The 15453-nt window shown below is 36.3% G+C and overlaps 1 protein-coding gene across 1 annotated transcript; it reads left to right on the top strand.

The window, feature by feature from the left end:
- The first annotated feature begins 2251 nt into the window (after window positions 1-2251).
- On the top strand, window positions 2252-15199 carry LOC150088807 (uncharacterized). The gene is made up of 2 exons (XM_090369666.1): window positions 2252-2372; window positions 12682-15199. Exons 1-2 carry the CDS (start codon window positions 2306-2308, stop codon window positions 13932-13934), a joined length of 1320 nt encoding a protein of 439 aa, XP_090225792.1. The 5' UTR covers window positions 2252-2305; the 3' UTR covers window positions 13935-15199.
- Window positions 15200-15453: the final 254 nt, after the last annotated feature.

Below are 15453 nucleotides of genomic sequence, written 5' to 3'. Positions count from 1 at the left end.
CCCCACCAGAGTAGAAGTTTGGGGATGGAGGAGAGGGAACATAGAACGTCCCCTCCCCCCAAGGAAGTGGGAATAATAGGTGAAGAGGGCTAGGGTGCCGTCTTCAGATCGCCATCAGGATGTCTGCAGTTGTGCTGCGTTTAGTCTGTTCTGTTTTGTCATACATGGGGCAAGCCCGGTCCTAGTTTGGATACTATTTGCATGGCATGCTCTGAGTCCTCTGATCACCTTTAATCAACGGATCGATGGGAACCCTACTTTTTTATAGTCACCGATCCAGTACACCTCTTAATGATGACAGTGTTTATCCAGACAACTGCGGCTTCTATCAATAAGACAATGCGCCATGCCACAAGGCCCACCAGGTTGCTAACTAGTGTCAGGAACATGATAACGAATTCTTCATTCTCCTATGGTCACCGATCTCAAACCCAATTGAACATGTTTGAGACCTACTGGAAAAGGACATTCGATGCTACGACCATCTACGATCCCGTCCATTGCAATCATTTATGCTGAAACTTAGATCTTCTAAATCTTTTAAAATATTATATCAGCTTAGCAACAGTTGTTTCTTCAAAGGAAACAAATCCCACGAAATGCTCGTCGAGACATCCTTTACCTATATCAACGAATCTAAGTCATCATAGTCATCATAGAATCATAGTCATCTACTCCACGCGGCCATCTTTTCTTGTACTTTCTAACAATGTGGCACAACACTTAACATATTTAATTTTGCTCACTATTGTCTGCTTGATATTATTTGGAATTAATTCAATCAGCTCATTTTGTATTTCCTGGCTTAAATAATGATCACTGTTTTCATTTTGATTTATATGATAGAAATGCGCATGCAGCACTGGATCATATTTAGAAATTAATTTCACTGAATTTCGAGCTGTATCTAAGGATGATGTTTCATTGGCGTCTAAAAGCTAAATTATGTGATGCCAAAAATTGCCTAATAGTTACCAACCTTTCCAGTAAATTTTGCTATTGTCTTTTCGCTTCCTGAAGGCGTAACTGGTTCTCGTGATCGATAATTTTACTGCCGATGGCTGTTGCTCCAAATCAAGACATTTTGACACGCATTCTATATGAATTCCCTTATTTCCATGCCATCCTGACACTCGTGTATCTAGCCGTAATAACCATGTAGATATTATAGATATTGGTATTAACTGTCCCAAGAGTACTTTTGAGCGTATGCTTTGGGACATTAATATCATACACCAAAAATACTATAAGTGTACTATGTCTGCAGCGTGTGTTCACGGGTTTCATGTTGTGCGGGATGACAAATCGTTCTGAAAGGACTAAATATAAAATTTCATGAAAATCCATCCACTAAGAGCTGAGTTATTATGTGTGGATGACCGGGCAACGAAATAATAATTTCCAGATTTCTATTGGGTCGCTTGAAATTTTTGGATGATAAGTCTGTCTAACAGAGCTAATTAGAAAATTTCTTCAAAATCCATTCACTGGGAGTTGAGTTATAAGATGGGCAGACAAAGATATAATAATTGTCCGATTTTATTGAAATTTGGGATGGCTTCATAAATTTCTCTAAAAGATTGAAACATAAAATTTTATGAAAATCCATCGATAAGGAGTCGAGTTATTACATGCGGACGGACAGACATATCGATGACAACAGGCGCTTTATGCATATATACTAATGGGCCTAACTAGACATCGCGCCTGGTAGTAAAAAACCATGGCAGCAACTGATTTGTAAATACTACATTTTTTATATAAAGATCGGCTACTGTTCCATTTTTGTACTAAACACATAAAGTATATAATTGTACGTCACTAGTTATAATTTTCAGAAAAGGGGTGGGGTAAGCTTAAAAAATTAATTATTAATTATTATTGAAAACATTAAATATAGTGAAATAAATAGTATATTACGCATGCGCAGCTTTCTGATATTTGTGCGTTTTTTTCTGTCAAGATGTCACTCGAAGCAAAGCAATCAGTTTTGGTAGAAAGATAATCCCCAAACAAACCTTGAAATCTGTCTTCACCCATTTCTTTAAATATTTATCTCTAAAATGTAAGGCGCTCTTTTCTACACGATCCAATCAACAACTAAAGCGATATACACAATGCTTTGAACTTCGTATTAGAACATAACAGAGTGAAGTGGTCACAACGTTTCATGAGAATCACGTGATCATATACAGATGGCGAGCATGGGGGGGGGGATTTACTTCAGTAATTTAATTAGTGAACGACAGTATATGGTTTGGCAGTCACTTGTAAGGCAGTCGCTAACATAGCACTTAGTAATAAAATGGTTTTCCTGAAAGTGAGCATCGCCATTGGAATTTTAACAGCACATTTTATGTGGTCACATTGCGGTTCGTAAGACTATTTTCTTGATTTATTTATTAAACATGAAATTAATTAAATTTAATGTGTAGTTCGTTATATTTTATACACTTATTCAAATAAGTAAATTTGTGTCACAGGTGGTGACACAAATTTACATATTTTTGAATAAGTAATCGGTTTTAGATTGTATTAAAAATTACAGTTTTGTTATATATTTTTTGAGAAGTCAGTGTACTTTTTTTGAGTAGGATAATATCGAATTGGAGATCCGTTTCAAAAAGATATGGCAAATACACAACCAAAACAACATGTTCATCGTTGTCATAAAGAGTCACATACAGTAATAATAAAAACCATTTCAAAGAGCATTTCCAAGAATATGTGTATTTTTGAAAATCAGCCTTTCGTATATTATTTTATTTATTTTTTTCAAAAAATCGCCATGTATAAAAAGATATCTGGTACGAAATTAATCTCAATTAGCAGATCTAAATTTTGTAGAACACAGGCTGATATATCCAATTACTTTGTCCATATATATTTTATATAAATAGTTAATCTACAGTATAATGTACACACGGTAAAAAAAATAATAAATAAATAAAAAACACATTGGGACGTGCAAAAAACTTCTGTTTGCCCACGGACAAAATTTAATTAGCAGTTCCTTTCCTGCATTAAAATAAGTAAATAATAACTCCTATAGCCCAGAATTCCCTGTACGTTTTAAATACTGGCCCCTCCCCCAACCCCCACAATTTTTTTTTTTTTTTTTTTTTTTTTTTTGCATATATAACCGAATCCATGGCAAACTCTGTGCGGTACTACACTTAGAGTGGTAGAAAATGAAAAAGGCTTGAGAGTAATTGTGCAGTCTGATATGAAGTTTTCTGAGCAGTGCAGACAGGATGCCAGAGCAGGTCATGGGTACTGTCAATGATATACAGGAATTTTGCTAGTAGGGAAAAGGAGGTGATTATCCCTTTGTATAAGCAATGGTCAGGCCACGCCTTGAGACCTTATTTTAGGAAGGATGTAGAGTTGCTAGAATGAGTACAGAGAATGCCAACAAGGTTGGTGAGGAGAACGAAGGGGTCGTCTTACCAAGAAAGGCTTAAGTTTTGCAAATTGCAGCGTCTGCAGACTAGACACCTGCTAGGCGATCTTATTGAGGTGTATAAGGCCTTGAATGGTTTGAGCAAGCTCAATTCTGATGGAATTCTTCCTCTTGCTCAGATTACGAACCTGAGGGAACATAAATTCAAACTGAAGAAAGACAGTTGTAGAATAAATGTGCAGAAATTTGCATTTGGCCAACGAGTATTTGATTTCTGGAACAGATTTCCATATGCCGTTGTGGAAGTTGATAGATTAAGTACAGGCCGCAAGTAGGATTAAATTCAAGGAGAAACTGGACAAACCTTTAGAGCGAATGGATGTGTAAAAATGTTTTTTTTTTTTTTTTTTTTTTGGCCGCTGTATAATCTTGCCCAAGCATATGTAGTTTCGAATATCAGCCTTTCGTATATTATTTTAAAATGTTTTATTATTATTATTATTATTATTATTATAATTATTATTATTATTATTTTATTTTTCTTTTACAAAATCGCCATGTATAGAATGATATCTGGTAAGAAATTAATCTCAATTACCAAATCTAAATTTTGTAGTACACAGGCTGATATATCCAATTACTTTGCCCATATATATATTTATATAAATAGTTAATCTTCAAGAGCAGTATAATGTACACACGGTAATAAAAAAATACAGAACATTGGGACATGCAATAAACTTCCATTCGCCCACGGACAAAATTTAATTAGCAGTTCCTTTCTTGCATTAAAATAAATAAATAATAAAAATAAAAACTCCTCTAGCCCAGAACTCTCTGTACGTTTTAAATGCTGGTCCCTCACCCATCTCCACAAAACATTTCCTGCATATAGAACCGAATCTTGGAAAAGTACTAGAGGGATACCTCCCCACCTCGATATCTCTATAAAACACTCATCTTGATAACTATGAAAATATTTATTTACAGTCACATGTTGTGTTCTTATTGCGTGTCGTTGACAGACATGACCCAACTTAAGACATGACCGAACTCTAAAAAGATCCCAATGAGATTATTTGCTCTATCTGCAGTGACAGTGGAAATTGTATGTAGGCTATAATATAGTGATCTCGCCAGTATATAATTTAAATTTGTTGTTTAAATTTTCTCGATTTTATTTCATTGCTTACAGTTGAGTGATTATATATATTTTAATATTATACGTAGACTGAAAACTATATTGTCTTTTATATTACGTAAACGTTATCAATATATAAATTAAATTATATATAATTATTCAGTTTATAATTCAATATTATAAATTATCTAATTTATTATTATTAAATTTATATATTAAATATCCAATTTATTATATATTATAATAAGATTGTGTATTATCTACACTGAGTGGCCACTTTATTATGTATACATGCAACTCACTTATTAATATCCTGCGATATAATGGATGTATTAATCCCGAGAATGGGCCAGATATGAAGCGTATTTTATTTCAATCTTTGAGATTAAACGTATTGAAGCATAAATAAATTTATAAAGGTATGTAAACTCGTAGTTAAATTTTATGTCACTTCTGTTTATTTATACATATTCTGGAAAACCGAGGCTTGATGTTTATGAGATATTTTAAAGGACGCAAGGTATAAAGTTTGGAAATCTCTAGGCTAGACGAAAGATTTGACTTTGAACGTAGTATGATAATTGGCGACACAGGCAACGGCATGGATAGCTTGGAAACTGCAGTCCTGCTGAAGTTTCGAGCGTGTATCGAGATTGGTCGAGTGACCAAGTAACATTCAGCCAACTGTGATCCTGTGGCCGGAAACAGCTCTCTTATTTTACTCTTTTATTATATATATATATATATATATAATAAAAGAGTAAAATAACAATAATAAAATAAAATAAAATTAATAAATAATAAAAGACAACCTATCCAGCTGACCTTTGAATTTCCCAAAACGTCAGCCTCAACCACCCATGTCGGTAACTTATTACAGTAATTTATAACTCGCTGGCTAAAATAAAACTTCCTGCAATCCAGTCTATACTTCTCCCTCCCCGTAACTTGAATTTATGGTCTCTTGTTCTAGAATCATTTATAACCGTGAAAAAAAAATTGTGTGTGTGCAGAGCACGCATAAGCGGAAGTTAAGTGAAACTTCTTCAGAATCTTTTGAAACGTTTATTATTTCAATTATACAGTGGTTTAATATTTTACAATTGTTTTACAAGTTTTTACAGATTTATTACAAAGTTTTTACAGCTCTCTCCTTTGTGATTTGAAATTTTTAAAATCGGACTGCAAGAAGCTGAGATATAGCAATTTAAAACGTAAACGCGACACGCCTGCGAGTTACAGCGTGGCCGCACTGTAGGGGTACTGATTGCGTAATGCGTCGCTGCAACGTATGGCGCCGCATTGCTCGTGCTTGGTACGGAGTGATACAATGGTGGGGGGGGGGGAGTAGAATCACTTCGTGTCGCATTTTCGTGGTGATTTTTGTCAATGCACGGGCGCAAGTTACTCCCATGTGAAAACTGCCTGGGGCGCGTCTAAAGATGTTTCACTTCAAAATTTCGCCCTCATCCATTTTACTTTTGCCACTCAGAGCCTTAAACACCTCAATCAAGTCTCCTCTAAGGTGCCTAGTTTTCAAGCTGTACAACCCACATATTCGAAGTCTTTCCTCGTATGGACGCCCTTTTGCCGATCTCACCAGGCGAGTTACACGTCTTTGGACTCTTTCAAAAAGCTTTGTCTTTTTTTAGGTGCGGTCTCCATACTGGAACACAGTATTCCAAGTGTGGTCTAACAATAGCCTTATATAATGGGATAATGATGTCCTCATTTCTACCAGCAAATGTTCGATAAATCATTGATAGGACACTATGGGCCTTCCTTGCAACCTGTCTACAATGCTCGGAGAACTTCATGTCTGACCGTATCGTAACCTTGTCACGAATGAGATATCGGATCCGACAGAACGGGGTTCCACTTCTGTCAGCAAAAAAAAAAAAAAGGTACGGTTCTTTGTTTACCCCCAGGAAATTGTTTCCGACTAGGCGCATCTCTTCATGGTTGCAGTATATCCATCTGCGAATGGGTTCTTTCACCAGGAGAATGCGCCATATCACTGGATTACAAGGCCAGAATTGTACAGAAGTGGTTCCAGAAAAATGAGATTCAATCCAGCTTAATGTGGTGGTCTTTCCAGTCACCAAATCCCAATCCATTTGACCACCTGTGGGATGAGGTGGCACGCAGTCAACATGTTTGCCTCAACATGATCCAGCATGACCTCAACATGACCGTTAGAACTGATTATAACCACCGTAATATCCGCGAGGGCTATCAGCAGTTCAAGTATGCAACTATTTTAATTATTCTTATAAAGATTTTCATATTAAATTCTGACATTCAAACTAGGCCTTCTGGAAACTGCTTTAATAAAGCTTCGTTTTTAACTTTTCATTATTACTTTTATTATTTTTATTATTAATTTGTACAAATCTTAAATTTATTCAAACTGTTCACAACGCTCGGTGGGAGTTTCTTCCAAAAATTGATTTCTCGTTGGCAGAATGCAAATTTCCGCACATCTATTCCGCAGCCAACCTTTTCTTATTTAAATTTTTGTCTCCATTGTGATCCGCTTTGGTCTCCTTTTGTTAACAGGAGAGACATTTCACATCTCCAATCTATAGCGACCTTTTTGAATCCAAGAATGCTCTCGTAATAATGGTAAAAGGTTTGTTTACCTCTCTTGCTGCTTCTTTTAATATAATTCGATAGATTACATCAGCCCCAAGTGTTTTATTTACTTTTAGCTTCAACATCTCTTCCAATTACTATTAGTAGTGACAAATGATGTATGGCAGTAGTGACAAATGATGTATGGCGATGTTTTTTTGGTTGATGCTTATACAGCATCAACCAAAAAAAAAAAAAAAAAAAAAAAAACCTACCCACTTCATCAGTCCATCCTCTCTAATAATTTTTCTAATTCTTCCTTTTAAATTTATCACCAATTGCAAGTTTGTTCCAACAATCAGTCACTCTCTGCTGAGAGTAAATCCATCATATATCTATCTTTTTCAATTTAAATTTATGTCCTCTTATGTTTGTCATCCGAGCAAGGGTAAGGATGCTGTCCGCATTTAATTTAATCAGTCCATTTAAGACTTCATTCAGGCCTTCTCGCAAGTTTCTAGTTTCCAGACACTGCAATTTGCAGAACTGGTCTTATGATAAGATTACCATTTTGTGTCCTTCACTAATGTTGTTACTCTTCTCTGCACCCATTCCAATAGATGTACATCCTTCCTAAAATGAGGCTTCCAGATCCTGTATGAAGTACTGTACTTATGATCAGTGACGTATCCAGGTATGATCGTAGGGGGAGGGGGCATGGCGACCAGGCTTTTGAATTTTTTTAGAACGCCTCCTGTATTCTGTTTCTTTAATTTACAGACTGGGGGGGAGCATATGCCCTCTCTGCCTACCCCTGAATATGCTCCCGCTTATGATGCAGCCTAAGCTTTACCAGTACAGTACTTGTATACAGCCGACCGGGCTAGCTGAGTGGGTAAAGTACCTGCCCGGCAACCCAAAGGTCGCGGGTTCGATTCCCGCCTCGGGCTTGGATCAAAGTACTGCAAAAACCTTGGGAGGTGCAATATGGCCACAGAAGCCGATGCGCCAACAACTACCAAATCAAAAAAAAAAAAATCAAAATCATCACTTGTATACAATGGGAAAATCACCTCCTTGTTCATGCTAGCAAAATTCTGTATATCATTGTTAGGACCCGATATTGTAGTAATACAGTTAAGCTTAAAAATTAATTTTTTTCCAATAAATAAATAAAACAAGCTTGATTTTTTACATAAACGATTTTTCTAGCAAAAAAAAAAAAAAAAAAATCCCGGAATAATTACACACGAAGTGGCAACCCAATCAGTAATACGACTTCAGTGTTTATTCTATTTCTACACGAATGAAGAACTCAAGTGCCTTGCAAATCTAAGCTTTATTCCTGCATCCACTGAACTTTCAGAGAACACAAAAAATACATAATTTTAACCAAAGTACTGGTGTAGTTTCTTCATTGACCGAATCAGTTATATTATTAAGATAATTATAAAAAATATATTTTATGAATATTTTTCCCGATTCATAGCAAAATATTACTCAACAATAACTTATAGATATTAGTGTCGAAATTTCATAAAACGGATATACAGTGTTTTAATTATTTACGTAGCTTTCCAGACGCCCAGTGTGAAGTATTTGACTTAATTATAGAACTACCATCTATACAGGAAACCGAAAAACCTTGTCATCAATTAAACTAATACAGGAAATTGCATATTATGCTATAATTGATTAACTCCCTTAAGTTACGACAGGCGGCGTATTAATGTATTGCTTAAATTATTTAAAGAAAAAAAATTGGAAAGTTTCGGATTTCAGTAGTGAAAAATCTAACCGGGGCACAATTATTATCAATATTATTAGAAGATGAGCGAATTTAAGCCACGCATTATATATATATATATTTATATATATTTTAAGCGATAATTTTGCTGCATCGTCAACACAAATATAAAACTGGGTTAATAACAAGTATCACAGTACCTTCTCTATTACAAGTAATTTACTTGAAACCTTATAGCGAGCTATATTTGGATTTTCTGTGCAGAATTATTCTATTCATTATATTCATGACCATAGTAACTGCAATGGCCTTTGGCATCTTGTCAAATGGTTCAAGATGAAGTGCACTTTTAGGTAATGAGCATTAACATTTCGATAAGTAGATTTCGCTTCGTATTTCTATACCTGTTGTTCTGTAATGCTATCTAGTGTTTCCTACAACTTATTTAAAAGTCAGTAATGGGTTTATTTCTTTTATTCTCAGCTTTCTTTTTTTCGTATATTCTTTCTTGCCTCCTTCTTTCGTGATAACAATCGCAGTAGCTTAAGCCAAGGCTGTCATTGATTTTTCTGCTTTCATTGGAGAATGTACGTTCGTTACTCTCACGTTGCCTCCGTTCTCCTGTAAACACTCATGTGCAAAAGTTAAGGAAATTACACGTTCCACTGTTTGAGACAAAATGTATGTGTAAAGCTAGTGAAACTTATGCCATATATAAATTATCACGTGCTCTTTCAGAATATATACATAAAACTGCATAAAAGATCTGCAGAAGGCAAATTCAATACCTCTTTTAGACAAGGTCGTCTTTTGATGTTCCACTGGCCCAGTAGGACCTAGGTACTCTTCATTCCGAGGCTCCCTACAGTATATAAAACATATTATACTGCCCCTGCGTTAAATAATTTTTTTTGTTGTTGTTTTTAAGTGAAGTTGTTTACACAGCACTGATTCCAGTACTCACAATATGAACTTTGATGACGTTGTTAATGATTTTGTTCAAACAAAAAAAAGAAGCCAAAACATAATTTATACTAGAACTGTGAGTTTAAAAATTAATTTGTGGAATTTTATTGTTGAAATAAAACCGTCGAATTCTATTTTTTTCGTAGGTCCTAGGCACAGTGCCTAATGTTACATTTTCAAGAATGGTTATGATCGTTAATATGATGCGATGCTGTTCTTGTATTTTCTCCATCTTGTAGTAGTAGTAGTAATAGTGGCATGTGATGCAAGAAAGCAAGCAGGCAGTTGTAAACCCCTCTGGTCTTATGTGGCTGTTCCACAATATAAGCAAGTTTTTTTTTTTTTTTTTGTAGTTGTTGGCGCATAGACTTCTGTGGCCATAATGCACCTCCCAAGGTTTTTGCAGTACTTTGATCCAAGCCCGAGGCGGGAATCGAACCCGCGACCTTTGGGTTGCCAGGCAGGCACTTTGCCTACCCGGCTAGCCCGGTCGGCCACAATATAAGCAAGAAATTTATTATTTGATGTAGAGGTCTCCAGGTTCTTGAATGTGTCTGAAAGTGTCTTAAGGCTGTGGAAACAATTACAAGAGACAGGAACATGTAATCACAGGAAAGATATGAAGTTCCGGGACACCAACATCGAAAGATTACTATTCTCTAGCTTTAACAGCGAAACGTAACAGAAAAATATCCAGACATCAACTTTCACTGGAATTCTTATTGGCCGCCGGTCGTGCGTACTCTGTCAGGGTATACAATCTCTCAGGATTAAACAAAGGAATCTGCGATTTGAATCGCATCCCTCTAGCTCAATTTCAGAAGAAGCTCGTTTATCGTGGAGTACAGAGTACTGCCAGATCCTCCAGAAGATCCAGCCCCTTCCAGCTTTTGAGGCTGCTAGCCATAATAAAACTTAAGATATCTTTCCATGTGGAATATTGACTATTCAATGTTATTAGAGAACAAATCTTGGAGTCCTACGTGAGGCTGTCGTAGGATATAATTGAATCCATTCCTTTTTACGGACGATAACCCACTTTTCCGTAGGGCTTGGTTAATAAATTTCTGGAAAGTGAAGATATTCAGGGAATAGACTGGCCTGCGTCATCCTCTCATCTGAAACCTACAGAACATGCCTGCAATGCTTTTGGAGAATTGTTTCCCCCCCAACTCGCTACTCAAAGAATTCTTAATAAGAATGGAATTTTATTGTCTACTGCCTGCAGGAACAGTACAATGGTTATAATCACCCTCCTCCCACATCGTTTGGAAGAGGTCCGGGTTCGAATCCCGTCAATAACGCGGGAACTTTTATGGTTTTTGTTTTTTTTTTTGATTACGTGGATGAGTTTCCCCTTCGGAAACTCAGGTTTTTCCTACGACAAAACAGGCAAATCGATTGGGGAACACACGCAATGACATATTACACACATGGGCAAATGAGTTCATTCTCGAATGACCCTAATATGACAATTTTGACCACCTGAATAACTTTGTTGACAGTATGTGTGCTCGGTGTACGGATTTATCCCTTATTAATTCTTTTGTAACCCTTTATTCATGGTATAAAATTTATATTTTCATCAACTGATTATTCTTTCGCGATATTCGCGTTCATTGTGTTTTCGGTGCGTGTGACTTAGTAATTTATAGGCATCTAAACAAATTTTATTAAAATCTCCACAAGTAGTGATGAGATATATGTATTTATAAAAATATGTACCATCCTTGACTCTTGCACGTGAGTGTACAATTGTAAACTTGTCAGAATTATTTTTACTGCTATAATTTCGAATAGACGAGAAACGAGATGCTTGTAGCAAGTTAATACTTTGAAGTGTGCTGGACACTGAGCTCCAGGGCTCTCCACTCGCAGATGTGTCAGCTTTAAGCTAAGTTTTCCTATTTTTATGTTGGGTTATATTCCTTTAACACAACTACTCTTTCTTTGCAAATCAAGCACAAATCATTTCAATCTATAAAAAAATGTAGATTGGTAAGATTACTGATTTCCCACCGTTCAGTAGATACATGATACTTGAATTCGAATTTTCTTCTTCGTGGATATTTTCAAGTTCGTGAAAATATTAAATACCGCGATGTTCTTGTATTCTCTTTATCTTGTGATCTACTCTGACTTTATGTGATTGTCCCGTAGTATAAACAGAAAATTTATTTTTGAGACAATAAAAATTAAGTATAGTGAACCGCAGAATGAAATAACCTTAAAAATAAACTTAACTAAATAGCATTTAACCTTAATAAGAAAATATTTATTAAATTAAAATTTAATTTATAGAATGTTGGTTCAGTGGAGGGAAGCATGCAATCCCACGAGTCGTGAATAAAAGGCAGCATCGAAATTATTATTGGGTTCTCCCTAATTTGCATAAACACATGTCGCGAAAGCAGTTCGACTATAGTGCAAAATAGCGATGCCCTCTTGAAGAGGCAAATGAAGTGATGAATACCAATCCCAGTCATATACAGTTGTTCTTAATCAGCTGTAATACCGGAAAAGGTGTTTCCCGAAGAAGAACTGAAGCAATGGGTTTCCCGAAGAAGAACTGAAGCAATGGAAAACGGATGTGTGTTCGTGGTACTCGAATGGTATGAGTCGGATGATGAATGAATATTCCCGAAACCAACTCAGATCAAGGAATATATTCACTGGTTTGTCCCTGTAGGTAATGGAGATTGTTATATAATTTACAATTTGTATCATAAAAGAATGTCATTTGAATCATCCCTTATAAAATTTCAAATAAGAGTTTGATTAGTAATGTAAATAGAATCTCGTAAAATATCATGACAATACTATAGTAATTTTTTCTCTTTCCCTTTTCAGTAAAAGAAGCAATTTCCAGAGATCGTCGAGATGTGGATGATAATTTTGTTGTCGATCTTCAAAATGCACTTGAGAAAGCTACAAGAGAAGATGGAAGCATACATCCCATTGGCTTAATTCAGGATTTTATCCACGATCCCTTTCCTGTACCAGACTTTAATATTACACACGGTGGTACTTTTTCTGAAATGAAAGGACAACTGTGGGATATGTTTATATATGGCCTTCGACATCTGGACATTCGTCGAATCAGATTAAACCTTGCGCATATGAATGCAAGTCTGGAATTGTATATTCCCCTTTTACGGCTTGAAGGAGAATACAAAATGGATGGCACTGTTGCATTTTTCACTGTGTCGGGGAATGGCACATTCTGGATGAACATAAGTCATATTATTGTCCATGCATCTACATCGTTAAATAATACAGGACAAACGGTGGAAGTCGGCGCAATAGATGTTAATGTGGAAGTTGAAGATATTCAGCTACATTTTGAAAATCTACTAGGAGGTGGTGCATGGTCTAGTTTCATCAATACATTGTTGAACCAGCTAAGCACAATTATTTTTGAAGAAGTTAAGGAATCTATATTAGAAGAACTAAAAGACGACTTAAGAAACGAAATTGACCAACAGCTTCAAGAAATACCGGAAGGCCTTATCAAAGAGGAGTCTGTAAATATTTTCGATAATATTCTTGAACAAGCTGGAGAACACATGAAAACAAGCGAAGTGGATCCTCTTGATCTTCCAGATCACAAGGAAAGTTTTCGAAAACAAATGGTTTTCTTTACTGCTCATGGTGAACTTGAATTGAGCAATGGAATTTTGTATGGTCTGTCAACGATATGTCGTACGGGGGATGTCATAATGACTTACGAAGAAAATGCGGTGTTTTTAGAAGCAAATCTGGGATTTACAAATTTGACAGGAGGATATGATTTCTATGCTCATTTTGCTAACGTAGGTCCTAAAGGCTATGCTGCAATAACAGTAAGAGAGTTGTCTGCTTTTATTAAGATAAAGCAAGAATTGTTTAGTGGAAGAAAACCGAAAATTGAAATATTTAAAGTGAACAATATCAGACAGATATGGGTTGATATTTCTGGATTAGGAACATGGGATTATATTTTGGAAATAATCATCAATCTAGTCACTAACTCGCTAAAAATGTCATTAGCAAATGCAATAACTGGCCCCGTTCAAATGAATGTGCAAGAAGAGCTTGATCATATGCCAATATCGCTATTTTGATATGTGAAAGTTCATGTGTTATTATTATAAAAATTTCTGAACAGTTTAAGATAGGCCACACCAATGTCATATACGTACAATTGCCATATACACTGCCCTACCATTAATATCCGGACACCTGCATATCTACAATTAACCTTTATGTACAGGAAAACTAATGAAGTTTGCTGAAACCTTTAGCCTTTATGACAGCCTCTAGTATCCGTTGAATACTCTCCAATAGTTTTTTTGTAAATGACCTCTGGTATTTTCCGCCATTCAGCCTTCAAAGCGATGATCAGTTCAATTCTGTTTTTGGGCGGTCTCTTCTCACACGCACCCGACGATCCAGTTTATCCCATAGGTTCATTATAGTCTGAGGTGAGAGCTCTGGGCTGGCCAGTCCAACTTTTCGGCGCTTGTGTCCTCACAACGTGAGCAACGAGGTGCTGACAGAACGTAGGTTAACGCATTATTGTCCATGACGTCTAGACAGACCTCAGCATTAATGGTTTTGTCTGAAACAACCAATGCCCCTAAGTCAAATCACGAAAAATAGCCTCATCACGCTGTCTCCACCAAACTGTCGGGACGATACAGTCCGGTATGTATAGTCCGCTTTCTCCAGGCACGACCGTCAGACTCATAGACCACGTACTGTGACTTGTCACTCCAAAGCACAGCTTTCTGTTGGTCTATGACTTGAGGACGGCTGTACGACCATAATAACTCATATCATGCAGAGTCCTGCGCACTGTAGTGGTGCTGACATTGTCCCAATCATCTCACTGAGGGCCTGTGAGTACTGTGACAACTTCGACCTGCGTTCCCGGCAGGCGATTCTTTTCAGGACTCTCCTGTCACGTTCTCTCAGCTGGGGAAGTTTTCCAGATCGTTTCATGACGGTTTCAGCACCAGTCGCTTCCATTTTCAGATCACCTCACCAGTCGTGGACCTAGGGATCTTCAGTGCCGTTGAAATGTCTCGTACAGACTGATTGCTTATGCTGCACCCTGTTATCATTCATTGGTGGAATGATAATAGGGTAGTACTCACAATGGTAGTACTACTCTTCTCGAAGGCTTACGAGCATACAGGCTCGTATTTATAGTTGTGGCTGATACGTAGTGGTTGAGTAGGATGTGACCAGTTATGAACGGAGCGATGTCAGGATAAATGGTAGGGCACTGTATTGCAAATTACATTTATGAAGTAGGTTGTATAATTTAAATATTATTTATCTACTGATGGCGTACGATAATGATGCATTATACTGGTGCATTCTATCCAATCTCTAAAATCAAAATATTGGATATGATTGGTAATCAAAATGCTGTTCAGTTTTATTTATTTTTTTGTTTATGCAGATTATCGCATAACCCATTGTATATGGATTAATGCAGTCTTCAATTCTGCTGTTTTATAACTTAATTGCTTCTTTTTCGCAAAGACCAGAAGGAAGGTTATATAAGATCCCGGACATATAGTTTTATTAAATTTTTTTAAGTTAATGTAATTTATATTGAGAAGGTGTTTTGAA

Source organism: Mastigoproctus giganteus, chromosome 3 (assembly GCF_048544385.1).
Source record: "Mastigoproctus giganteus isolate SK-2022 chromosome 3, ASM4854438v1, whole genome shotgun sequence".
In the NCBI taxonomy this organism is placed as follows: domain Eukaryota; kingdom Metazoa; phylum Arthropoda; class Arachnida; order Uropygi; family Thelyphonidae; genus Mastigoproctus; species Mastigoproctus giganteus.
Note: the sequence above shows the minus strand (reverse complement) of the source record. Positions and strands in the feature narration are given on the sequence as shown.